We start from the raw sequence: 26061 nt of genomic DNA, 5'->3' as shown, positions 1-26061 counted from the left end.
CACATTGCAAGAACAGAGGCATAACTAAAAAGAAAACCACAATGTAGTAAACACAGACACCACTCATCAGGACAAAACAGCAGGGGTGGAAAGTAAGGCTGAGGTAGAAATGAAAACAAAAATGCACATAAACAATGCATGAAAGACTACAATGACAGACTACAAAAATGAATGACACCAATGTACAACAAAAAGCACAGAAAGCTAAAAAGCCAAGTGAGCAGACACATTTCTGGTCACCGCGCGTTTACCAAGGCCTATCCCACATTTGAGCGTCAGATGATATGTTCTTTGGTTTCACTGCCTCACTAATTGGTGGTACTGAAGACAGCATGTCCTACAGAATGTAAAGGCAGTTTCTGTGCACTGTCTCACGCACCCCAAGAAAAAAGGGAATTTCCTCACGCTCACTACCCTAGGTCTCCAGCCCTCCCCATCAGAGAAACAAGATGCCCGAAGAAATGCACAATAAGTTAATGCCCGAAAAATCCTGCGCACGAAACAAAGTGCAAAAGACAGCTTCAGCTGCTAATCTTAACCCATGAAGGATTCAGTTTACCTTCTTCTCAGGCCTTCCACGCTTTCTGTGTGTGTGCATAGATAACCATAAACATGATGGGACAAGATGGACTCCTAGAAGGGCAGCTTCTTGACAAGTGCCACCTGCTACAATACATCAGCTAAAACTCCACAAAAATAAAGCAGTAGTCGCTCAGCCGCACCCTTCATTTGGCACAAGTTTGCATCATAATCCGTCAGCGGCAATCAGCAGCTAGCCCCGCATTGCAATGGGTCGCTAGTAGCGTGACACAATCTGTTTACAAGGGAGGGAATGTTACCTGGGCATACCCGTGGGGTGCCCCTGTGTGCATAAGTCTCTGTATAAATGTTCACTGCTGTTGTGACACTTGCATTCACTTCACTGTACAGCCACACCATAAATAAATCTGCCGCATTAGTGATTTCTAGCCTGACCTACGGGAACAGTTACTCCGAGTGAGTACTATAAGGCCAGTGCTTGCAGTGCGCGTGGAAGTGACAAACTGAGGACAATAAGGACTTCTGCAGTGATTTTCTCACATAATCCTTTGCTAAATGCTCAGTGTCTTGGGAGTGAAATGATCTCAAAACAGTGCTCCAGAACAGTAAGGCAATCCACCTATTCACAGCAGTTCACACAATTGGCCATCCTGTTCCAGGCAACAGCACTTTCAAAAACAATTTCAAGACACCCATTCAAGCAACCAGTAGCTTTCGGCATATCTCTATGTGCAAACTGTGACTCATCAAACCACTTGATGACTGAACAAAATGTGTGCTCTTTGGGGAACACTAGAGCTAATGGCTGGCTGCATGCTCTCAGTAAAAGCTTCTGTGGACAGATATCACCAAAACAATGTAAGAGAGGACTGCTCGTTGTTTTGTAGCTTGGCCCCAAACACCATTTTGGTCTGATATTTTTTTCAGAACCTGCACAATGAAAGGCTTGCAAGGTGAACATTGCCACATTTTAACAAAGCATTGGAGCCATGGTAATAATATTTGAATTCAATAAGACAGAACTTTGACTTTATTAAGCCTGATTGATCGTAACAACCATTGATAAACCAACTAGAAGTAAACAGGGCATAATCACAACTACACACTGGTTAAAAATTGCAACATTCGTGGCACTGATCACTTTGCAAGTCATCCAATGATATTCATGTCACTTCAAGAGCGGGTTGTTTTAAGGCAATGCATTTCACTTCCATTTTTTTGCCTTGCTGATGAAGAATAAAAAAAAACATCCTGACAGTTGCAGAAGCCAGTACAAAGGAGCTATTCTTAGCCTCTTGACAACATAGTTCAAACAACCTTCTGCAGACGCTGCAATGACTTAAAACATTGATAGAAATTGGTAAAACCCAGTGAGATACTGCAATTACAAATCATAACGTGTCTGAAATCCATTCTCACATTTACGCTGAGCGTTAGATGAATAAAACCAATCTTCCTAGTAGCACAAATCATTGCTGGAACAGTGCCAACATTACCCTCAAAGGCTGCATCCGAGCATCATACTCACTACCCTGGGCCACATTTTCACAACATATGCAAGCACTGCTACAGCACTGCGTAAAGATAATTTTCACTTACATTCTGGCACTGGCCACAGGAAATTTTAAGGTATATAGCCAAGCATTCATTAAAACTAAAATAACATTACAGAACCAGGATGTTTATTTATGGATGTGCAAATCAGTAACCAAAGTTCTACGAAATATGAGCGCACAACAGAGATTGAAATACAGTACTAGTAATGCATGCAACACCCACACACCTGCTTTATTACAAGTGGTAGCCTGTGCTATTGCTTACATACAACGCAAATCTAGATACAACGCAACGTCTAGATGGATATCGTTGCAGTGCATGCAATTTATGGGTGGGCCAATTTGCTCTACTACATATAATTGCAAAGATCTTTAGCTGAACTACATTATCGCTGTATGCACAGCAAAAGATGAAGCCTGGAATGCTGTGCTGGCTTATCTACCTTTCTACCACACTGGTGCACTAAAGATATTACATGTTGCCTGAATGCTGCTGGGTCGCCGCGGTGGCCGAGTGGTTATGGCGCTCAGCTGCTGGCCCGAAAGACGCGGGTTCGATCCTGGCTGTGGCAGTCGAATTTCGACTGTGCGATGTCAGTGCACATTAAAGAACCCCAGGTGGTCGAAATTTCTGGAGCCCTTCACTACGGCGTCCCTCATAGCCTAAGCCACTCTGGGATATTAAAGCCATGTAAGCCAAACATCTGCTGGAAGCCGTCGAATTGGTGGATAACGTCAAGGAGTGGCCAAAAATTTCAGTGCCCATATTGTGACGAAATTGCTATTGCAACTAACAAACCGATCTACCTCCTTCTTCTATGACCAGCAACGTCTTTATATGCTATGCATGTTCCCAGACATACATCAACCAGAGGTCGGGTTGTTGGCTTCTCTTTGTGACAGCATCTACTTGTCTTGTCCGTCGTTATGGTCATGTATTCCCATAGAGGGGGGGTCTGCCATCATCACTGTTTGAACTGTCACCTCATTGTATGCGAATGCTATTGGTATAACGTCCTTTCGCTTTAGATTTCTTGCTGCCTCTAGCTGTTCAATTAGTTCAGCCAATGTGTTAAGCTGTGCATATTTCTGTAGCACTGGGATGGGGTAAGTTTTGGCAAGGCCATGATAGCCTGAGTCGCTTTGGAATGTTAAACCTCCATAAACTAAACTAAACTGAACTAAACTGAATGCTGCTGGATATCAGAAAGCTTACAATGCTGGCATGTGGTCATAGAACACTGGCAAACATTATGAAACACCTGACGACACAGATAACATTGCACTCACAGCAACAATTTGTGCTACTAGGTCGATCTTTTTTTTCTCTCTCTTTTGTTGTAGGTTAAAAGAAAATGAGGTGACTGCACCTTCCAAGGACTAAAGTGTGCAGCCAACCTGTAAGTTCTGAAACTTCAATAGCTCTCTAAATATAATACCATTTCTGAGTTTGTAAAATAAACATACATGGTCTGCATCTCAGAAGGACATTAATCAACCATGATTTGTTACAAACAGACTGAGTGAAGGGGGCAAAAGAGAAAAAGTCAAAGCATGTTAGTGATTGATAATTCATTTTAACAAGGACCAAAGCCAGCATTTTGCAATGGCCTCATCCAAACTTTTTTCATTAGTTGCAAAAATGCTGCACAGGTACTGCCGGATCAGCCATATGGCATGGCAGGTGGCAAGAATTGAATACAGAACCTCCCCATTCTAAGAATCCTAATATGGACTGAAAATTTTTTGTTGCACATTTCTGTCGGTAATTATTGATCATTGCATACTGCTCATTTAAAAAAGAAATGTTGGATCCAAATGTCTCAGGGACAGTAGTTTCAAATACAGTAAGACTGCACTGGCAAAAAGGTGAGAACAGCTCCTTGGCATTGGAAATGACACAGAACTTGGAACGAAAGAGCAAGATGCGTACAACACCACTGTGGTGCTACCGGCAGCACCCAAGCAAGGTTACCTTTGCTGTCACACCCAATAACAACATTGCAGCATTCAGCCTTAAAGGGCAACTGCACCACTTTTTGAATTCAGCGTTATTCAAGGATTCAAATCTATAGAGGCCGTAGGTAAATCATGCCAAGTGTTTTAGCGCTACCATTTAAAATAGTGACTTAATTGACGATTAACTTTAGGTTTCTCCTCATAGCACCAGAGGAGTATAGAGAAGCTTAATGCGACATCACGGAAGGTAAGATTTCAAATTTTTGCTCCCGTCAACCACACCCTGCCATGCCTTGTTGGATGCTGCCAAACAAAGATCAGCGGCCTTTGTTTTTGGTGGCATTTTTTTTTCCTTGAAAACAACCCTTTATGTGCTGGGAATGTACTGGTGCCTTCAATGACATCACAATGTGCCCCCTACTTGGCACTATGCGCTGCGGAGAAGTTTGAAGGCCGTCGCAATTTTAATTGGCTTACGTCACCACATCAAATGCTAGCCCAAAAGGACTTTGCATGCTTTATCTTTAAGTTTCACACATTCAGCCCTTTTAAGCTCGTCGACTTCTAGGCCCTATGCAGTTGCCCTTTAAGACCACGAAATCTTAGAAATAAACACATAAATTCCTTCATGTTCTTGCATAGACATTGCCAGTGGCACCAAAGTAGAAAGCAGCATAACGCTCTTGGCACTGGGGCCATTTGGCTTGCTAAAGTCAGCCACAGTGTTTAAATCAGTTGCAGCAGCAAGTAAATGAGGCTCCTTGCAACGGTCCAAAATTCCAAAATGGTCTTGCAATATCAGAAGTAGAAGTAGACACTGATACTAGCAAACCAGTACAAGGCCATTGAAATGCACCACTGCCCAGTTGGCAAATATACCAGAAGTGGGCATGGCTAGGTGTGAGCCATCCTGGAACATGCTGCCAGCTGCTCAATGCTAGCTGCTATTTTACGGTGCAAGACCTCATGTCTGAACCAATAACAAGAAGAGGCACACAGAGAAACTGACAGTCCCAATGTGATGCCAGCACCATGACAGGCCCCTGACAAGCCAAACAGCCCCCATACGCTTGGGAGCCCTCAATGTGTTGCTGGGAGGGTTGAGGGGGGGCTTCGGGTGTACTCACGAGCATCTTCTGGTGAGAGGCAGTCGCAGGCGGGGGGCTCTGCCTTGGCATTGCTGCGCAGCCGCTCAAGTCGCTCCCACCAGGGATCAGCGCCAGGCAGAGTGAGGGGGGCGAAATGCGGCGTCCCTGGGGGGCCCATGGAGGGCAGAGGGAAGGGGGGGCCCGCATAGGCCAAGGGCCCCTCGGCAAATCCCCCAAAAGGAGGCGGCGGTCCCCCAAGGGGCCCCAGGCCCAACTCCAGTCCTCGGAATTCGCCCACAGCAGCAATACGACCAGCATCTATGTCGGGCGCCCCTCCCGCCCGAGCCGCCCCATCTTGGGCACCATCACCACCAAACTTTGACCCCCCCGCCGCAGTCAGCTGTTGGTGGTGGTGGTGGGGCGGCTGCTCCGGCAGGTAGGAAGGAGCGCACGAAGTGGCGAAGCTGTTATATGTACTGATAATACTTGTATATGTACTCATAGATGTGGTCGTATTCGATAAAAAAGGCTGCTGCACTGCATCCGTAGGCTCACTCTCACTGCGCGGCTGCTGGTGGCTGGGGTCACTCTCGTTTCCACGCACAGGGCTGGGTGGCACTAAGTGGGGCACATATGGCGGCGCCCCCTGAAACGCTGCCCGTGGCGACTGCCGCCCTGCAAATGGTGATGGTGGGGCTGGTCCATTGCAGGGCTGCTTTGGGTGGCTGGCTACTGCGCTGGCTGTTGTTGTGGTGCCAATGGAGGCTGCTGAAGTGTAGTGGTATGGGGCACCACCACGAATGTCTGCCTCTGATGCAGGTGGTGCACTTGTAGACGGTGTCTTCTTGTTCTCGCATGCATCTGCTTTGGCTTCCGTTGGCTCTTGTGGTGCCCCATAGAAGCTGCCATAAGGCAACATGCCATTGGTGGGCACGGCAGGCCCACTTGGGGCCCGGGGAGCATTACCAGGCTCAGCACTGCTGTCTGCAAATTCACTCTCGCGACTCTGATCCTCAGGCTGGGAGAACTCAGCTTCGGAGTTGTTGCTCCCCTGGGATGACGACCCGTTCTTGGCAAATTCGGGCAGCTCTGGCCGGCCACGTGCCTGCCCCACTGAGGGGTTCGCCTCGTGCCAGGCCTCAGCTGGGAGCTCACTCGAGGAAGGTGGCCGAGCATTGCCATTGGAATGGCTGCCACTGTTGCTGCTGCCGCTGTTGCTCCTTGCCAAGGGAGGGAAGTTCCGTGGGGGGCCCACCTCAGCCGTCTGCCGGCTAAACTGCTGATGGCCCATAGGCTGCTCGTCAGGCACAGGCTGTGCTGGCTGTGGATGCACAAAGTTGCCAGCTGGGCCCAAAGTGCTCTCCAGGCCCTGGAAAGGGCCTTGCTCCTTCTGGCTCTGCCTAGTCTGAATCAGAGTCTTGAGGCGATTGTTCATCATCTGGTGACGTGTGGGGAAGTCTGGCTCCTCAGTGCCCAAGGGCAGACGCCCATCATGCTGCTGCTGCTGCTGCTGCTGCTGTTGTTGTTGCTGCTGCTGTTGTTGTTGCTGCTGCTGCTGTTGCTGCTGTTGTTGTTGTTGTTGTTGTTGCTGCTGTTGTTGCTGCTGCTGCTGCTGTTGTTGCTGCTGCTGCACATGGCCATTAAAAGCTCCCACCGCTTGCGGGTGTTGGGCTGGGAAGGTCCCAAATGAAGGGCCAGACTCGTACATTTGATTCGGGCCACCCGCTGTCCCACTCTTGGCTGTGGGTGGCAGCTGGTACTCGCTGTGGCCAGAAAAGCCACCGATCTGCAGAAGGAAGTGCAAGATTGATCAGACGCCAATAAGAGACGCATGCAGCTCAGGATATTACATAATGCAAAAAGAGTGCAATCACTTTTTCACACAAAAATGTTTTTACATATTTTTATTTGCATGTCTGAAATATCACTAACAAGTAGCACCACTTAATACACTGAAAGCACCACTTCATGCAAAAGAAACTTTGGTGCATTTGATTTCTCCAATAGCATCTGAAAATGTCAATAGACCTTCCGTCATGTCGCCTAGTATATCTTAGCACAGAAATTAAAGAAAAAAATACAAGATATATTGATTCCATTTGCATAAAAGTAGAAAATGATGAGTCTTTTCTTTCTTGCGAACCATGGTTTTGCTTGCATCCCATACTGCAAAGGGAGGCATCAGCATGGCCGTGAACAGCATGTCCCCGCCATGTAAGTGCACAGGACAAAATCCCTATGCTGTTGATCCCAGATACAAAAGCAGTTTGGTATACGGAACTAGAACTGACACAATATGAAAGCAGCATTTGCTACAGTCGGATGCAACTCAAAATGACCCTCAAACAAGGCCCTCCAGCTATGGGCGTTAATCTGTAGTTAATCACCTTGCACCTAGCAGCTCCTAGTGCTAACACAGTAACAGGTGCAAGGGGATTAACCACGATGTCACAGTAACCAGTTACACTCTCTGGAGGGCCACCTTCGAGTGGCATCTGCCACCTCACTCGAGTTGCATCTGACATAGGTCCACATTTCTGTTTTGCAATTCTTCTGACCAGTGCTTCAAGCATAAGTAACCAAGTTTTAAGAAAAACGCCATGTGCTTTCTTTCAAGAGTATATCAGGAAAACAACTGCATGCAAATGTTTGTAAACCTTTAGGGTAAACCTTTGGCCAGATCCTTGAGCACTACACGTAGCACTTTATGTGCCAATAACAGGCACTATAACTGCATCTCGGGCAGCAAATCAGCAAAAATAAGCAACATAAAGAGTGCCAAAAGTGCAATCAGTTGAACACAAGTATTCCAGCAAGCTGCATCCGTGCCCAGAAATGTGGTGGCACAATGTGAGGGAAGCAACAGCAGCGTACAAGGCAACTCCTGAAGTTTCCCCACCACAATGTGGGCACATGAGGGAGCAGAGAAGGCACAATCCACAGTCCTCAGCCGGCCTAGGAGGTTGGACCCAACATTGTAAATAAGGTTTGTCTCTACTGGCTGTCCCACTACTTGTGTAACAATATGGTGAAAAAAAGCATTCAAAACCCACATCTGCTGTCTCAAAAGTATTGCATTCTGTGTGAAAAGCATAAAAACTGAGATTATAACCTCCAAAACATGAATTTGCATTGGAATAAGCTAAAACCCCTGCTCAGTGAAAGAAAGCAAACAAAAGACCAATGAGATCAGAGTCAACTATGTGCACTACCAACACACAATGACTAATTTCAAAATTTGGAGAGCTGTCTTGAAACAACTAACCTCCTGCTATCATAAACAGCACGCAGATGTTAGAATGCAGGATTATAATGGACCTGTGTGATGCAAAGCTTTAAAGTTCTAATGCGGCACCTTGCGGCACATTACAGAAGTGTACACTACTTAATCACTGATTACATCACAATCCAAAATCTTCAACACTATACCCATTCAATAAAGACAGTAATGTTTCCATTAAGGTCAATTTAAGAGAAGATTATGCTGTGGGTGGCTGGTTGACATCTTGGATTTATCTAATATTTCTGACACTGCCTGATGACTAGGAAGAAGGGAAGAAATTATTTTTGTCCAGAAAAAAAAATATATCTAAGCACAAAATTTCTTGATCATAAAGAAATGAAAAAAGAAGGGGGTTTTAATATGGCATATGGGGTTTAACGTCCCAAAGTGACACTTGGGCTATGAGGGACGCTGTAGCAGAGGGCTCCGCATTAATTTCGACCACCTGGGGATCTGTACCACACATTGACATCAAAATGTGGCCGCCAAGGAATGAAAGATGCAGCAAGTTTCACACTTCTAGTTAAACACCTCAACCCCACCATCAGGATGGAGGGACCAAATGAAGAGGTGGACTCCCACACTTATGGGCACTACTTTTTTTTGTTGCTAACTTTGGTTTTGGATAACTGAAAATACATTTCAAGACGATGCCTGAAAATTTTATACTGCAAGTCAAAGACTACCGTAGAGTGGACCCAGTTACTGTTAATGATTTATAGCTATTATTTTTTGTAGCTGTTTTCAAAACTGTTGCAAACTTGACACACGGAACGGTTCTTTCGGCAACTCTGTAGATTTTTTATCTCAAAGGAAAAAAACTATAACCTAAAACATTTAATACAGCATTCGAACAAACCTGACTACTACTAAATATAAAATTCCCTGATATATCACCTAAATAAGAAAATATTACTGGGCAAACTTCAACAAACTACAGAACCAGAACTGTGCATGGCAATTAAAAAAAATATCGACTTTTATTATCCTGTCCAAACATTGTACACTATATGAATATTCGCAGCATAAAGAAAGGTTATGTAATATTCCTGGTGTAGTAGATGCAGCACCTCTAAAGAGACCCTCTTTTACATACACAGGTGTTTTTGCCAACTTTAGTTATGAATACCTTAATATATCTCGAAAATACATGCTTGAACATTGTAGAGGACATTTAAAATTACTGCAGTGCATCCATTGATCACTGTTGATTTCAAACCTTTTTTTTTTTTCTAAAATTTTCCCAACTTGGTGCACGGGAAGGTTCTTGGCTAACTTTGGAGGTCTTTCAGTAAATAAATGAACTATAACCATAACTAGTTTTCACTGTGTTGTATGTGAACTTATCTACTAACCAATAAAACCCCTTCAGGTGCTGGGTCTACATATGTGGATGACAAGGCGAATTTCCAACTTTGAATTCTGTGCTCTTGCCATTTTGACCTTTCCTGTCAATTCTGTGGCACCATCTCTTGCAGCTACAGCGAAATGTTTGTAAAAAATATTAAAAGAAGATGGACATCACGATGTTTTTGGGCGGGACGAGTGAAAAGCTTTTATTTTGGCATGCTATCTCTTGAGCTGGTCGCGAATTATGCAATTTACCATCGTAATGTGTCAATAGGTTAATGCAGAAACTGCAAACCAATTTTCACTGTCATCGACAAAGGAAAAGTATTGCGGTGGCCCGTTCAGAGTGGCGCGTCCACAAACGTGGACATGGCACATTAATGCTGATAACATCAAACTGGCGCTTGCTGCCCGTTGTGCGCCATTTTTTCGGACAGGTGCAGTTTGAAACGGGCTAATTGCTCACAGGTGTTGAAAACTATGCTTCTACAAGGAAAATGTCGAGCGACTCTTGTGCTGAAGCATTGTTCATGAAAATAGCCGATGGAGAAGCACCTCGAAAGAGGCGCGGCTGATCGAGCAATGAAGACCTGCAGATCCTCTCAAAGAATCGCCACTACGCTGAGCTGCTGCCGACAAACACAGGGCGCTATTATCAGAGCTTACAGTCAGGGGGGGGGGGGGGGGGGGGGGGGTCTTGAAGGGTCTTAAGCCTCCTAGCAATATTGAAAATGGATCTGAGACCACCCCCATGCTAGAATGTAGACTGCATGAATCCAAAGCAAGAAACCATTTTTACGCTCCTTTTCAGTGGTGGACTGAACATTTTTTTCTCTATCGTTTGAAAATTTCGCTGTGGTATTAGTAAGAATCAGTAAGTATGTATAAAACACAAGATGGAGAAAAATGCAACATGGCAGCACTGCACGGGGGGAGGGGGGTGAAAAGGGGGAACCCATGCCCTCACACCACGGGTCACTTCAAAGCTGGCCCAAGGCTACAAGGCTCCAACATAAACAGCACACTGGTGGAACGTGGGAATAGTTTGTTTCAGGTTTCTGACATAAATTTAGCGAAAAAAAAATACCTTTAAAAATGATTTCGCCTCTTTGTAAAAACCATGTGTAAAACAGGCTGCAAGCTGCTTTCCCTCTCCCTCTCCACCTGCGCTCAGATCACTCGAGACAGCTTCAATAGTGCCAGACTATAAGCACTGCCCATGATTGGAAGCAATCAGTGGCCCCAACTTCTCGACACATACGTTATTTGCATAACGGTACCGACGTGAAGGCTGCACATCAAAGCAGCATTCGGTGCCAGAAACGCCGAAGCGTCCTCTGCCTGCCGTTGCAGAACAATTGTTTTATCTGTTTCATAGATCGTGAACTAGGGAATAATCCTCTTAAGTGTATAATCTTACAGCTAAACATTTATTCATGTCTAACAATCAGTTAGAAAAGGCAAGCAAATGTTGCAGTGTTTTCGTTCATGTAGCAGCTTTGAGGCACTATGTCCCCATACGTGGACACGAATGAAATATGTTCAGATATGAACATTTTTGTGTAATTTTTTGCACATCACTTCTATTTAGCTTACCGACCACGAATTATGCAAAAAAAATTTCCTTTCAGCAGATTTAATTGGCACCTGAAGGGGATAAAATTCACAGATATGTCTTACAGATACGAATATATCATTGCTCAAATTTCAAGAAAGCACAGAAGAAAGGTTCCGTGTGATAAAAAAACAGCAGTAGTAGCAGCGTGCACAATATGCAAGTGGCCAGGAATGAGCACCACACCACATGGTGGGAGCTTTGCGTTATTCATGCAATACATTAAACCTTATAGCTTGCCCACAAAAGTATGCAGTCCTGCGTTTTTAGCAACAGCATTGTAAATTTACGCATGTATATTACGGTAGCTGAAGCCTCAGCAGTATGTCACAGTGGTGCTTTAAGGTACTGAGTCAGCCATGGTGGTTTCACATATGCACTGTTCAGTTAAATGGCCCTTTGAAAGAAAAAAGTCAGCTTTCCATACACGTTGCAGAAAACAGATTTCTTAATATGTACAAGGTGTGCTGAGCTTTGCAGGAGAGTCTCATCAGATGTGCTGTATCTGCCAGCAATGTTATACAACATGTTTATAATATTTATAATACTTATGAATATTCATATAATGAATACAAGACTAAAAATAAATGCAACAAAACAAGCATAAAATTATTGTTCTCTTTTAAAGGACACAACAGACCAAACCATGTCATGAGATTACGGTGGAAATGACAAGATCTTGCCAATTATTTAGGGTTTCAATTTTTTCAGCTTAAGCCTAAAAAAGCCAGAAAGCCCGCCGAACACAGTTTTTGAAAATCAGTTCGAACCAAAAAAATACAAATGTACACCACAGCTTGCTGACCACAGAGTACCAGTTACACTCAATCAAAAGCAAAAATTAACCAAGAGTGAAAGACAGGGATGCAATGAGACAATCACATTGTTGTATTAAATAGCGCAGCTTCGCATTTTATGAGATAGAGTCAAGCTCACTTATAACGATCGCAGTTATAACGAATGCTCACTTGTTACGAACAAGGGCGGTTCTACTGCCAAAATCTGTATTAGGCTAATGGCACTGTCTAAAATACAGCGAACAACCCTTGCCAAAAAACTGTTAGAATGAACGAAGCGGAGAGTTAAACTCTGCCCCGCAGCCCCAAAACTCAAGTTTACAGCAGGAGCAGTTACTTAAGAGTGCCCCTGTGACAACATCCCCCCTTCCAGGGGATGGCGGACCCATTCCTGCGGACCCAACAAAGCAATAAGAAAGGAGGGACGTATACAAAACCGTTTTGTCAAATGTGGCCGTCAGAAATGCATCTTTTGAAAGACTATGCCTTTGAAAGTTGAAACCACAGCAACCTTCGCATTACCATACTTCAGTACACAAGAATAGATGGATGTGACTGTGTGCTGCCGTTTGTGATTGACAGGGCTCGCAAGAAGCGGTGCTTTGAGAGCTACGTTCTCGTATGCTTCAGGCATGACAAAAAGTCCTCGAAGATACACATTTTTTTTTATTCGACAAGTGTGCCACTAGGCATAAGTTTAGAAGTAGAGATGACACACGAGTTGTTTGCCAAGTGACTTGCTGCGGTCGACCGTGACATGACGAAAATAATAGGAAGGTTATCTGTTCAGCACACCATGTGCTGCTTTCTCTGACTGCAGGGACCGTGCTCTTCTGGCACCGAATCTGACGAGCAAGAGCAGCCACTGGTCACGAGCATCATCTACGCACTGCCGCTGTCCTGTTAGCAATGCATCACCAGTGCATGCTGACAGAAAATGACAGGCCACACGCCAACGGCCCGGTTTGGATTCCTTTGTTCCCCACGCAATGCAAATGGTTAAGGTCGCACGGATGGAACTGATTGCAGAATGCACCACGAACTGCTTCCATAATGCAGGGTTTATCGACTCAAGAATGCAGAACATTTTTGAAAGCCAGCGTTATCAGCCTCGTGTATTTGTAACAGTGCAACGTTACTGTGGGGTTGGCCAGACCCAGCGTCAACCTGCGATAGCTTCGTTGGTGCAATGATGACGCAAATTAGAGAGCCGAACACTGACGAAGCTGGTGCCAGCGAACGCACGAGCACTTGCAAACTATCAGCAATCTGATGACGATGACGAGGAGGCCAGCCTATTGCTGTAAACGTGTCATCTGCAATTACTATTAACATGACCCTAAACCACCATTATCCTCTAGTGGGCATAGCCATGATGACTACGATGAAGAGAGCAGCATATTGGAAGCAAGGTTCTCAGTGAGGAGTACAGCCGGCCAAATCTTTAGCTGGCGTGCGCGACGGCCGCTTTTTCTGCACTCCAGCGCTTTGCGACGAAGCAAACTTGCGGAAAGCTCAATGTTAGGCACGGGCTTAGTGAGCCTGTGCTTAGATTTGATATTTTCGAAAGTTTGCTCCGCCATGAGCATGAGCAGCAGGAGCACGGAAAAAGCGGCCGTCGCGCACGCCAGCTAAAGATTTGGCCGGCTGTACATGACCACGCTGGAGAGCTTTGAAAGTGCCTTGGTAAGACCAAGTTCAATTAAGCAGACGCACACAGCGGACTTTTAGAGACAACTGATCCCCTCTTTCGTCTGAAATTGCATTTTTGGCTGTATAAAGTTTAAGTACACTTAGTATTATCCTTGGACACAACGAACGATATCCGCACGACTATCAGATCCGTTATAAGTGGGTTCGACTGTACTACTTCAAAGCCTGACTCGCATACCTCAGTAGACCGGGAGGATCCACTTCCTCGGCAAGCTTAGTCTACTGTGTGTATGCAATCTTATCACCCACAATTTTAACTAAGGTGAAAACCACATCTCAGTAAATTCTACTTAGATGTTGTAAAAACAGTGTTTTTTCTTTCAGAAATATCCGTCAGTTTATTGCAATTTGCGCTCTCCCCAGTGAGCACTTCAATGAAAAACAAGACTTTCTTTGAACAGCCGATTGAAGTGCTTTTGAGTTTTTGTTAATAGATGGTACCAAGGTGTTCTCAATTTCATGGCTGAAGCAGTAACCACACTCCGCTAAAACTGCCAATGGGGCATATGTTAGGGTGCCACAGTAGTTTTAGGAGTGGGAACTCAAATGGATGCTATACTATACTAAAACTGTAATTACTGCCTAGCATTTGGGATGGTACTATACGACTTTTCAGTTCATGACTTTTGCCAGCATGTAATCATTATTGTACTCGCTGATCATTATTGCTTCCAGCATTACAATAATAAAACGAGTGCATTCGCTGACTAAAAAAACACTCTGTAAAAATATTCTACAGTACTTGTAACAAAACTGTTGCCAAATAGAATAGAGTATGTTGGACACTAAGCTGTCCTATGAACTAAAAAAAATTAGATCCTTAAAATTCAGATTTAGGCCCCTTTACTCATCATACAAAATGTATATCAGTGAATTATATGTCATTTAGTAGATAAGTTTACATAGGACAAAGTGTACAGTAGTTATTGTTATAGTTTTCTTTTCCAAGAAGGAAACCTCTAAAATTAGCAAAGACACTCCCCATGCACCAAGTTTTCAAACTTAAAAAAAAAAAAGAATAAATGTTTGAAATCGACGTGAATAACTAGACACACTCTACAATTAGACATGTCTTCAAAAAATTTGCAGGTACGTCCTAGCAACATATCCGAAGTTGTTCAGAACCAGAGTTGGTGAAAACAGCTATGTGCATAAAAAATGGCCTCTTGAGAGGTGCTGTGTCTGCCCCACCAGTAATATTATGCAATATTTTTTTGTAGATATCACTCACAAAATATAGAACAGATCAAAAATGGGGTTTGTCTTTAAGCCCCATACAAAGTTCTTGTGGTTATATGCCATCATCCAGTTTGCGCAATAATATTCCCTTACCATTTAAAGATATGAAGGTTAATTTTATGTTAGTAGACAAGCTTGGCTGGCGCACCGTTAAAAGGTTGGAGGTTGCAACTTTTTTCCTTCCTTTAGGCAACAACTGACAAAGTTATCAAAAAAAAAAAAACTTTGTGCGTGAAGTTTGTGATACTCCACAAAAAAAAAAAGGAAGATGGATGCCAACGAGCCATCTATTGCATGACCTTATCTGAAATTTCCACATGAAATTGCAAGGGTACTGTCTCCTCCTGAAGGTAACTGCAGAAGGCTGTTCTGTCCACTGAGACACTTCATCAAATAGAACCCTTATCATTTTGTCATTTGCTTTTGTTGGGCAGCTAGCCATGCTCTTTCAGAGATCCTAACTTAGGTGCATATTGAATTGTTTTCTAATCAGAATGCCTTTCCTTAAAGCCTTATTTTTTTCTACACTAACTGTTGCAAATTACAACAAACCGGAATGCTAGTCTTAAAAGCATATTATCCCAACATTCTGACATATTTAAAGTTAAGAGCCTAGCCCCATTTTGCCATAGCATATGGCACATCACAAAATGTTTACGTCACTGTCAATGGGTGGATATAACCAACACTAGTATAACCTCACACTCGGGAAAGGTATTTCTTGCACTCAGAACAGGCTTATACGGTCAGTCTGTCTTTAGCACCGTTCTTGCCTCCGTGATACCAGAAGAATGAAGCCATAAATTTGCATTTAGCTGGCAAAACTCTGGCGGAAACAATTAAGAATCTTCTCAGGCTTGGGGTAATGCTCCCTGAGTGCACACTAGACACTGTCCATCTAAAATATAAAAAAACGGAATGGCTGATTTTTTACATACCAAAGTAACAGCACCGTAAGCTATGAGGCACATTGCAGTGGACAGATCCATATTAATTTTGACCACTTGTTGTCCTTTCATCTCAGAACACAGGCTTTTTGCATTGCTGGGATCAAACCCATCACCTGGAGTTGTTGGCTGCATTTACCACAGTACTGTAAGTGCATATGTAGTAGGTGCCTTGTAGCTATAGCAGTAAAGGCACCAGGCTAAAACATTGAACACTACACTTCGTGCCATATATAGCATGCCAAGCTGCCAAAGCTATTGTGCCTCTTCACACTGGCTACGTCCACATCCAAAAAAGCAGTCTGTCATACGTCCAAAGTACAGACAAGCATATTTCGTTGTACCGTGACTTAAGTATTCTTCGTGTCCTGCCCCTAACCAAGGCATTGAAAAATGCGAGAGATATATAGTGGAGTAATACACAGCTGCATGCTTGTTTGCACCTAAAAAGTAGTTCATCAGTGAAAATTATAACCAGAGGGTTTCACAAGTGAACGCATGACTGCCTTGACCATGATTTCCAATGGCAAGCATGCCGCTTTATACCACTCCTTGTTTTCTGTCAAAACCCTGACCAAGGCTTCGAGAGGTATGAGTGATACACGACACAGAGACATGATTTGCGGGCACGCTACTTGTGCACCTTCCACAATGCTGCATGCTAAGTGTGAAACAAAGCATATGAGTGCCAGACTAGGGGCCAGAATGCTTTTCTCACTCCCTCTACAGGAACAAAAGCAATCAGTTACTGTGCACCCAAAAATGATTTTAATACTCAAACTGCACATGCCCAGCGCCCACACACTTTAGGGTTCCAAGAAAGTATGCAGCAAGAATATGAAATTGGGATGCAAGTATGTGGAGTTGTTTAGATGCTGTCGAGGGGCGGGACTGCTCGAGGTTTATCGGCTGGATTGTTTTAACAATGAAAAATTAATGACGGCCTTTGCAACACAACGATCGTGTGTGTGTGTGTGTGTGTGGGGGGGGGGGGGGGGGGGGTCTTGCGCACAACACACACGTGTGCCTAGCTGCCCAGAGAGGAATATGCATGTAATGCATGGTCACGTTCAATATGACCTAGAGCAGAGAACATACATTTTAAAACCCCTTGTGGGGCAGTGCAAATCCAATGGTGCTGAAAACTTTTGTATTTAGCAGCCAATCAGGCAAATAGGCTTTTTTGCAGTGTCCCTGCATTCTTGGCAATGTGCAGCATAGTACTTTCAGTAGTTATCAAGTGCTAACGCACAGTCACTGCAGATGTGCTGCAGGTCATATTAAGTGGGCCTGTACAGACTGTGAACATTGAACCTGGCAAGTAATACTACACATGCTGACAGCTTTCTGTGACACTGCAGCCAAGCCTGGATGACTAACCACAAGTGCCATTCCACAGCAGAATACAGTCCTGAAGATGGCAACAAGCACAAGTTTACACAAATGATTCTACCCCGCTTTATGTAGCCTTTCTTTCTTCCTTTTTCATGGGGAGGGGGCACTTTGTTTACTGGCCAGACTACTTGGCATAGTGAGATGGCATGGGAACAACCCATTCCCTCCCTTCCTAATCGTGGCTGCAGTTCCACAAAGTTGACCTGACAATGACACCCTACAGCTAAAGGCATTTATTTAGTGTTGTCATCCTACGCAAACAAATGTTCACTGGGACTGAGGCCATTATCAGCATAGCCGAATTATTTGAGGTACTGAACATATTAATGTGTCACGTACCAAGTCACAATGACACAAATAATCCTATTTTCCTACATTTAGATTCACAATCAAGCACACCCAAATGCCCTTGGGCCACAGAGCAGCAGAACAGTGTGGATTCATGTCATTCCAGTCATGCACAGAACAGTTTTTTTTTAGAACAAAAACATTGCATACTAGCCGCCAAAATCAGGATTTTATAGCTCTTTGGTGCATTCAATGCTAACTTTGTTTTCAGTTTTAATATTTTTCAAGTTTGGGAGGCTGACATGGGGCACTATTTTTCCGAGGGAGGGTCCAAATGAGAATAATTAACAATAACGAGCATTCACTGGAAAGACGAATGCTCCATTGCCCAGAAACAAGTCAACGATTAAGTCATGATTTTCAATGCAGGTGCTTGTTTTTCCCCTCTGTCATCCGCTTTACTTCCACTTCTCACAATTTTGGTAAATATATACCACCTACACTTTTTCAGCATCCATTTCAGACATACTGGGCTGTTGCACATTGGGTGAACAGCCTTTCAATGTCACCGTTTTGTAAGGAATTGAGTTTGCACAGTGTTTGTGCAGCACTGGCTAGCAAAGGGCAAGAAGCAGTGGAATCATGATAATAAAACAACAGGCATCCGTATTTTTGAAATCCTGTTTCTAATAGGCACTGTTAAAACTCAAAAGACGCCATATTTAGAGCCAAAAAATCAATGAAGTCTGCAGTCACTATTTCAAGGCCACATTTTTGAGAAGGCAGCTTGAAACAATGAAATTAGGTTTAACCTGACTTGGAAAAAAACATGCCTGGTGCAAAATAAGGGAGGAGAGTCAAGAACAAAAAGCCGTAAGTACACAACCCGGAAAAATTAAAAATGGGCACTCATGCAACGAGTCTGAATTTCGCCTTTTCTTAACAAAAAAAGCATATCCAACACAGCAGAATATCTAGCAAAATTACTGGAGTTTTGCAAAGTTCAGTGCTCAACCTTTTGGTTGGAGATGTGCAGTTTATTATAAGTCAACCTTTTTATCAAATCCTTCTTTGTAACCAAAACCGTGCACTTTTTTTTTCTCGTATACGAGCACTGAGCAGCACTCTACGCGTTTCGTGCGGGTCAGACTTTACGAGCGTAAGCCTGTCCCTGCTGCCCCCTTTGACAACAATCAGCTCACGTACCGGCATTGCGTGTTTAAGAACGCACAAGCATCTACGGCTGAGCTGGGGGAAACATGCGAAAGCAAGTAGGCGGCCACTACCAGCGTGCATGCACATAGCTCGCGAGCACACGCAACGTAATCAGCATCAGCTGAAATGCCAGTCACGCCAGATTTTCGTTGCACGTGGCTCTGCAAACTGCGCGGAATTCGCTTAAGTGGCAATGGCTCATACTGGTGACAAGATGTCAGTCCCAAAAAATTAGCAGACGTAGACATTCAACCGTAAACTCCCCTAAATGCGAAGTGCAGTACTTCGCCTCTGCCACAACATGCGTTAAAAGTATGAGGTTGTGCATGAACCCTTGTGCTTTCTACGTGGATTCTATGCGTTCGGAGTACGTAACAGATAATATTAGCCTTAATTAAAATAACTGCTGCCTTACGCGATAACTAAATTTAAAGACAAGCTTTTATACTACTGCACAGCAGCGACCATAAAGCACGGAGGCAGAAATAGCTTATGTTGCTGTCAACACATACGTCCGTGCACGAACAGTCACTGCATTCAAAGAGCCTGTTCATTTCCGCGCCTATAAAATGACATTATTTTTGCGGAATATCCCAGTATGATTTCATCTTTTTTTTTTCCCCTGACTCTCCACTATGTTTCACTATACCGCAAATGCTTATTTGCGGTTTCCGGGGAAAAAAAAGCTAGGGAACCGGGGCAAGCATGTACGCCTCGCTGGGTCAGCTCAGCAAGGCATTACAGACATCTCCGAATTCCCTACTTTTGAGTATTACGCATGGACTTTACCATGATTTGAGCCGGAAGAAAAACGCCCCGCAGTGCAATGCCAACTTCACCCGTAATAGCTCATGAAATTCTGCCAGTGTTAAAGGACTACAGACACCTCATTTTAGTTGCACGATTTTTTTTTTTTCAAATGATGTATTAGATATTAGAATACATGGTTCACAACGAGGTATTCCCCTACGACTGCTAAACATTCCATTATTGGCTTAAATGCTTTTTTGGTTTCATCAACTGAACGATGGCTGTGACGCATTCGGAGTGTATCGGTCACGTGAGGCTCGGAAAAGAACTGCAACCGTTAATACCAGCTCCTGAAGCAGGCTGACTTAACCATTACACCGAATTAAGACTGCATATCGCTGGCTATATTGCAGGGTTTTTTTTTCACGCCTCACCTAAAAACACCTTACACGTCACAGCAACGAAACAGTACCAAAAAGAAATTCAATTATAAATTACATAGCTGCCGTAGGCGAAACCACGAGGTGACCGATGTATATTATTGCGTAACACATGATTTGAAAGAACAGAACACGCAAGCAAAATGTGATGTCTATACCCATTTGAACAGTGGAACGTTACCGTAATTTAAAGTTTCCGTTCAGCTCACATCACACCAGCTTGACTTAATACAATTCACATACAACAAGCTAGTAATGTCACACGCAGCCCAGCGGCATCGGCAAGTCTGCTGCAACTAACGGATAATAAACCTGTTTCCCGCAAAAAAATAATTAAATAGGCAATGGATTAGACATCGGGAAAAAAAGCTGTTAAGCATGGTTAGCATCATGCCGCCGTTACACAGAAAGCATTGCGCACAGGCAATAGGGAGTAGTGGTTAACCAGCAACTACAACTATTGGCTGAAATTTTCAAACGATAAACACGTCCACACACGAGCATATGCGAAGAGAAAAAAAAAATACTGGTGCATAGCTACAATTAACGCTGTAAAGCCGTAACGTAAACAGTCTTCGGTGAAGACATTTTAGGCTACGGCTCCACATGCCACTACTGACACAGTACGTGCAGCAGAAACAACCCATGAAGAAGGGAGGAGAGTTGTTAAAAAGCGCAAGGAGGGCGAGGGTCTCACTCGAAGGACGCGGTTGACCTCAAACAGCCCCTCCCATATGTTGGCGCCCCACGCGGCGGCGGCGCCGTCCATAGGGCCCGGCCGTTCAGAGACTCACCCCTGGGTGCCCGAGGTGTTCCGGCACTCCCTGCGGGAGGTACGGCGTCGTGGAGCCGTTCAGCGTCCTCCCGTTGAGATTATTTCTGCCGCCGGGGGACGACGCCATTCCGTCTTTTCCGGCAACCCCGCTTCCGCAAATGGCGCTCGCTACCTGCGGGCGGCGGCAGCACGTTGCTGGAGAGCGCTGCAGCGACGCGCGCTCGGAGGCCCACCCGGCAAGGGCAACGCGGATTCGCGGCGCATACGACCACGGCCCTCGAAAGGCGCGCCACCCTCAGCCCTCGGCCTACCGGCGGTGCGGTAGCACTGATGGCCGACGGTCTCCCATGCGCGGCGGCGGCGGAATTCGCGGGAGGCCTCGCGAGGGGCGAGGACGCCCCGCAGCCGCGCTTCACTCACGTGCCACCTCGCAACAATCTGCAGCGGCGCGACGACATTGCGGAAGCCGGTCCGCACGGGCGCGCAGCGACGGGTCTGGCCGCCGATCGACGCAGCAGCAGGCGACACGAGGAAGACGCCATCGGCCGCACGGATCGAAAATATTGAAAATGGCCGTTGTAACGCAGGCGCGGAAGGAGGAGGGAGCACTAGTGGATGAAGGCGGGAACAATCGGAAAAGCGCCCGTTACCCTGGCAACCACGCCGATAGGGAAAGAGAGCCGCTGCGCCTCCACGACGCGCTTTTTCTTATTGCTTTCTCCCAGAAATGTGCACGGACTACGCGCGCGCTCTAGCACCGATACGTTTCAACCCTCCGCAACAGCGCGTCGCACTAACAATAAGCGCGTGCACAATGTGGCCCGAGTACTGGCACCTACCCGACGACACCCATTATGGGAAGCGCTCTCGGCGTGGCTTCGCGCCTACCCGCAACGGAGCAGATCACCGCTGCTTGTTACCGCACAGCACTATGTCGCGCACGTTGCGCCCAAGCAGCAAAGCGACCCCATGCACTTCTCGTGTAGTCGTTTAGTAAATGCATCCATGCTAGTTCATGCACATTTCTGAATCGGACGCGTGCAAACTACGTGCTCACGACAAACACGTGCAAGTATTGGGCTAAGAGCTCACCTGTTGCAAATTTTTATTTTCATCTGGTGTGCCCCGACGCCTTTCGTGCATCTGATGCATCATCTTCTCATAGCGCTCCTGCGGAGAAAAGGAAAGACAACATTAGTAACTTCGCATGAAGTGACTCGGCGTGACAAGCGTCGCCCTCGGCGGACATTGGAGGGAGAAAAACAAGCCGCATACTTCAGTGCCGCGCTACTCGAGAGCTTCGGGAAGGACATCCTTGCATACTACCGCGATACCCTCCGATCGATCGGATATGGAATGAGCGGTACGAGGAAATCTCGCTAACGGGGAAGAAAAAACTGCCCCTCGGGCGCGCGAGCACAGCAAGCGTACCCCGCGACGCCTTACAAAACCGTTTCGAGATGGCGCCACCGCCCCGTCAATGCCGGAGCTACGGTCTCTCTCACCCGCGGCGCGTAGCGTTCGCTCTCTCCGGCCCAACAAAGGCTGCATGTCTTTTGTTTCCTAACGGGAACAGTTGCGTGGCTGCGTCACGTCCGCACGCATGTTCAGCCAGCATGATTACGCTCAGCAACGACTCGGGAAGCAATGCTCGCAGCGATCTGCTAAAAGGTTTTATTCACAAACTGAAGAATGCGAGACAGATTTCACTGAAAAGCTTCGAGCACGACGTAAGCGTCACTTTGTTGTCGTTTGCCTCGTTGACAACGTCGCATTTTTCTTGCGTCTTCTATGTACTGCCAATTGTCCCTTTGTCGCACTGCAAGCGCATAAAAGACTACTCGCGCGAAAAATTTTCACCCTCCTAGACAACGACCGTTCCACTTTTCAATGGATGTTTATGCAGGGCGCAAACCACACCAGTGTAACACGGTAGCTCTAGATTCAGAGGCAACAGCTCCTGAGGAACGACTTCATGCGCCTGTTCCTAGCAATTTCGTGCCAGATTTTTTTTATTTACCATGGGATTATAAATAGCGCGAAAACAAAAGCAACCCTGGACACTCAACACAAAATCGGCATCCGATACGGAATTTCGAGTGGCAGTACTCAGTGTCCGCAGCAAACTGCAAAGGCACATGCTTGTGGCTCATACGTGGCTCAAGGCACCTGTAGTTTACAGTTGGCCACGCTCAGCGTGGTGGGAGAAAACAATAAATAATGACTGGCAACGCGATGCACTTTAATGGGCAGGAGCCTCCATCCATTCGATGGAACTAGCCGCCTTAACGATTGCCGCGAATTTAAGACAGACACGAGGTGCCGTAGTGGAGGGCTCCGGAATAATTTCGACCACCTGGGGATCTTTAACGTGCACTGACATCGCACAGCACACGGGCGCCTTATCATTTTTCCTCCATGATAAGGCGCCCGTGTGCTGGGTGAAGTCAGTGCACGTTAAAGATCCCCAGGTGGTCGAAATCATTCCGGAGCCCTCCACTACGGCACCTCTTTCTTCTTTCACTCCCTCCTTTATCCCTTCCCTCACGGCGCGGTTCAGGTGTCCGCCTATATATGAGACAGATACTGCGCCATTTACTTTCCCCAAAAACCAATTATTATTATTATATTATTATTATTGCTCTCTCTCTCTCTCACACACACACACACACACACAAGTGCGGCCAGCCTACCGTTATAGTAAGGGGCGGACCCACGAGTAATTTCTGCCTACATGACGGAAGCCAACAGTCAACGAGACCAAATAGCATAGGGGATGTTTTTTTTTTCTTTTGTAGTTTTCATCAATGGGAGATTAATAAAAGAAGAAAAAGCAACCACGTGCCGCCGGCGGATTCCGAGCCGGTGGGTTCAGAACCCACCGGTGACATGTGGATGTTTTTCTTCTGCTTTTATTAATCTTCCATTGATGAAAACTAAGAAAAAAATCCCATATGCTCCCTGGTTTCAGTGGCCGTTGGCTCCCGTCATGTATGTCATAACGAGCACATCTTTCTAATCCCTTTCCCCTGCACCGTCAGCCTGTCGAAGATAAGGACATGACCTCTGTGGAGCTTGCGACTGGCTGGGGTGTTGAGAGCCCCACTAGAACGCTCCCCTAGGGCTGTGTACTTTCGACAACGGCTGTACATCGCGTTGACTCAAGTACTGCGTGCTCTGCCTTCAGCGCGCCGCAACGACACAGCTGGCACCAGAAAAACGACCGTTGCGTTAAAGAAAATCAATACGACGGCGAACGGAAACACTGACGCATCAGAATTGAGAGAGGGGTGTGGAAGGGGGCGGCGAACTAGCCGCCCCGGGGCGGCACTGTCGAATCGACGCCTCTTCTCCCCTCGAGAGCGACAAAAAAAAAAGGGGGGGCAAGATGGCGGACGTGTGGCGTAAGAAACGGAAGCGGAAATGAGGTTCCCAAAAGTGTTCGCGCGCCGCCGCGAGGCAGGAGGAAGAAGATACCGGCAGGAGGAGACGCCTAAGCCGGAAGGTCAGGAGGCGAGTGGAGAGAAGGTCAAGTTATCCCTCCTCTCCGCGTTCCCCTCCACCGGCGTACACTGCGAGAGGAACGAATATCGATCAGAAATTCGGGGAACCAGATCTTCGAGCCCACAGTCTGCCCAGAGCTGCGCGTCGGGGTGAGAGAGAGCCGACCCCCCCCCCTCTCTCTCTCTCTCTAAGCTCCGGCAGCTGACGGCCGTCCCTTTCGGAACATCTGAACTGTTGAAATCACGAGCTTTTTTTTTTTTTCGCTGGCCCCTTAGGAACAGGCACCACCCCAGTATCTGAGCGAAGGTTGGGCAGCGACTGTGCGTGCAACTGAAAAGCGCCAAGCAGGAGTGAAGTACTACTTTCGAGTACACTAGCCGAAGCTAGATATTCATTCGCTCCGCCAGAAGGCGATTACAAGCCGACCAGCACTCGCCGAACGAGAGCAGCATCGGGCAACGACTGGCAGTGCGCCAAGGAGCATGTGAGGAAGCCCGACAGGAAACCGACCGACAAGTCTCTTCCGGAACGCCCGCTGCGTTATTTATACACACGCACATACTGTACAGGGTGTCTGCGTACATACCCTTACGTGTACCGCATGCGTACACGCTCGCGACGGAAGGCGACAAAAGACAGAAAGAGGCGCAGAACCAACGCCAAAATAAAATTCCACTGAAAAAGCAAGAAACAAATCAGTCGTGATTCGCACTGTGTCACTATTCTCTTTCCCATTCATCATTTTGCCCCCATGGCGTCAGGGTTACAGCCAGCGAGCGATGAAGTTTGTTGGCTCTGGTATCAAAGGTATGGCTGAGCAACGGCAAAAGAGGGGAAAAAGTGGGTCGGGAAAACAATCGCCAGGAGATGTGGTCTACATCTCAAGCGACGCTTACACGTGAGCCCTAAACCACCGTGTCTGCACGGGAGTTCCGCCTGCAACGGAGTAGGCTCACGCGCAGTACACCACGTCGGGCTCGCAGAAGCATAGCTGTTTCGTGCGCACGAAACTTCGGCGTGTGTCCATGCAATTCATACTGCGCTTCCTAATGGAGGAAGAGGGGGGGGGGGGGGGGGGGTATGGGAAGCTATCTGCCCATGCACATATGGGCCCGAGGACAGCAGGCGCACCAAGTTTTCCGCGTAAGCGTGCCACGGTAGCGGAGGGCAATGCAAAAACTGTCAAATAATGCACATAAGGCGGTATCCCCTCGCGCGTCAGCACCACGTCATCATCCGAAGCAGTCCAGAGCAGAACGGCGTATCAGACGAGAGGCGCGGAGCGAAAAGCCGCGGATCGGTGACGCCATCTAGAAGGAAGCTTTGGAGACTGCGGCGCCCCACGCAATCGGATTGCCAATGCGTGCTTCACCGTGCAGCCGTATAAAGGGCCTCTCCACATAAGTGGTGCGAGACTGCCACCTGTGCTCCCCAGCGAAGGACTCGTCTTTCGGTCACGTCAGCAACACTATAGCCGACTAGCTTTTACCGCTTAAGAGCTCCTCGCTACCTGGCAGATGTGGGCCCACAAAAACAGAGTTTACATGTCTTCTTCTTCTACAGTTTGTGCTAGAGCGAACGGCAAACGAGTGCGCCGTGTAACCAGT

The 26061-nt window shown here is 46.2% G+C and overlaps 1 protein-coding gene across 2 annotated transcripts in view; it reads right to left on the bottom strand.

Annotated features, from left to right (window-relative positions):
- LOC144115350 (methylcytosine dioxygenase TET-like) overlaps nucleotides 1–22402 on the bottom strand; it is a 78804-nt gene extending 56402 nt beyond the window's left edge. Inside the window, exons 1-4 of one of the 2 annotated variants that reach the window (XM_077649699.1) lie at nucleotides 22226–22402; nucleotides 22043–22120; nucleotides 20970–21122; nucleotides 5183–6929 (exon numbers count right to left, since the gene is read on the bottom strand). In XM_077649699.1, the coding sequence (XP_077505825.1) occupies nucleotides 5183–6929; nucleotides 20970–21122; nucleotides 22043–22105 (1963 nt within the window). In that variant the 5' untranslated portion in view covers nucleotides 22106–22120; nucleotides 22226–22402. The remainder of the gene's footprint in view (nucleotides 1–5182; nucleotides 6930–20969; nucleotides 21123–22042; nucleotides 22121–22225) is intronic. The other variant, XM_077649700.1, reaches the window with a different exon arrangement.
- Nucleotides 22403–26061: the final 3659 nt, after the last annotated feature.

Source organism: Amblyomma americanum, chromosome 1, assembly GCF_052857255.1.
Source record: "Amblyomma americanum isolate KBUSLIRL-KWMA chromosome 1, ASM5285725v1, whole genome shotgun sequence".
Lineage (NCBI taxonomy): Eukaryota > Metazoa > Arthropoda > Arachnida > Ixodida > Ixodidae > Amblyomma > Amblyomma americanum.
The sequence above is the reverse complement of the archived record's forward strand: the minus strand, read 5'-3'. Positions and strand labels throughout refer to the sequence as shown.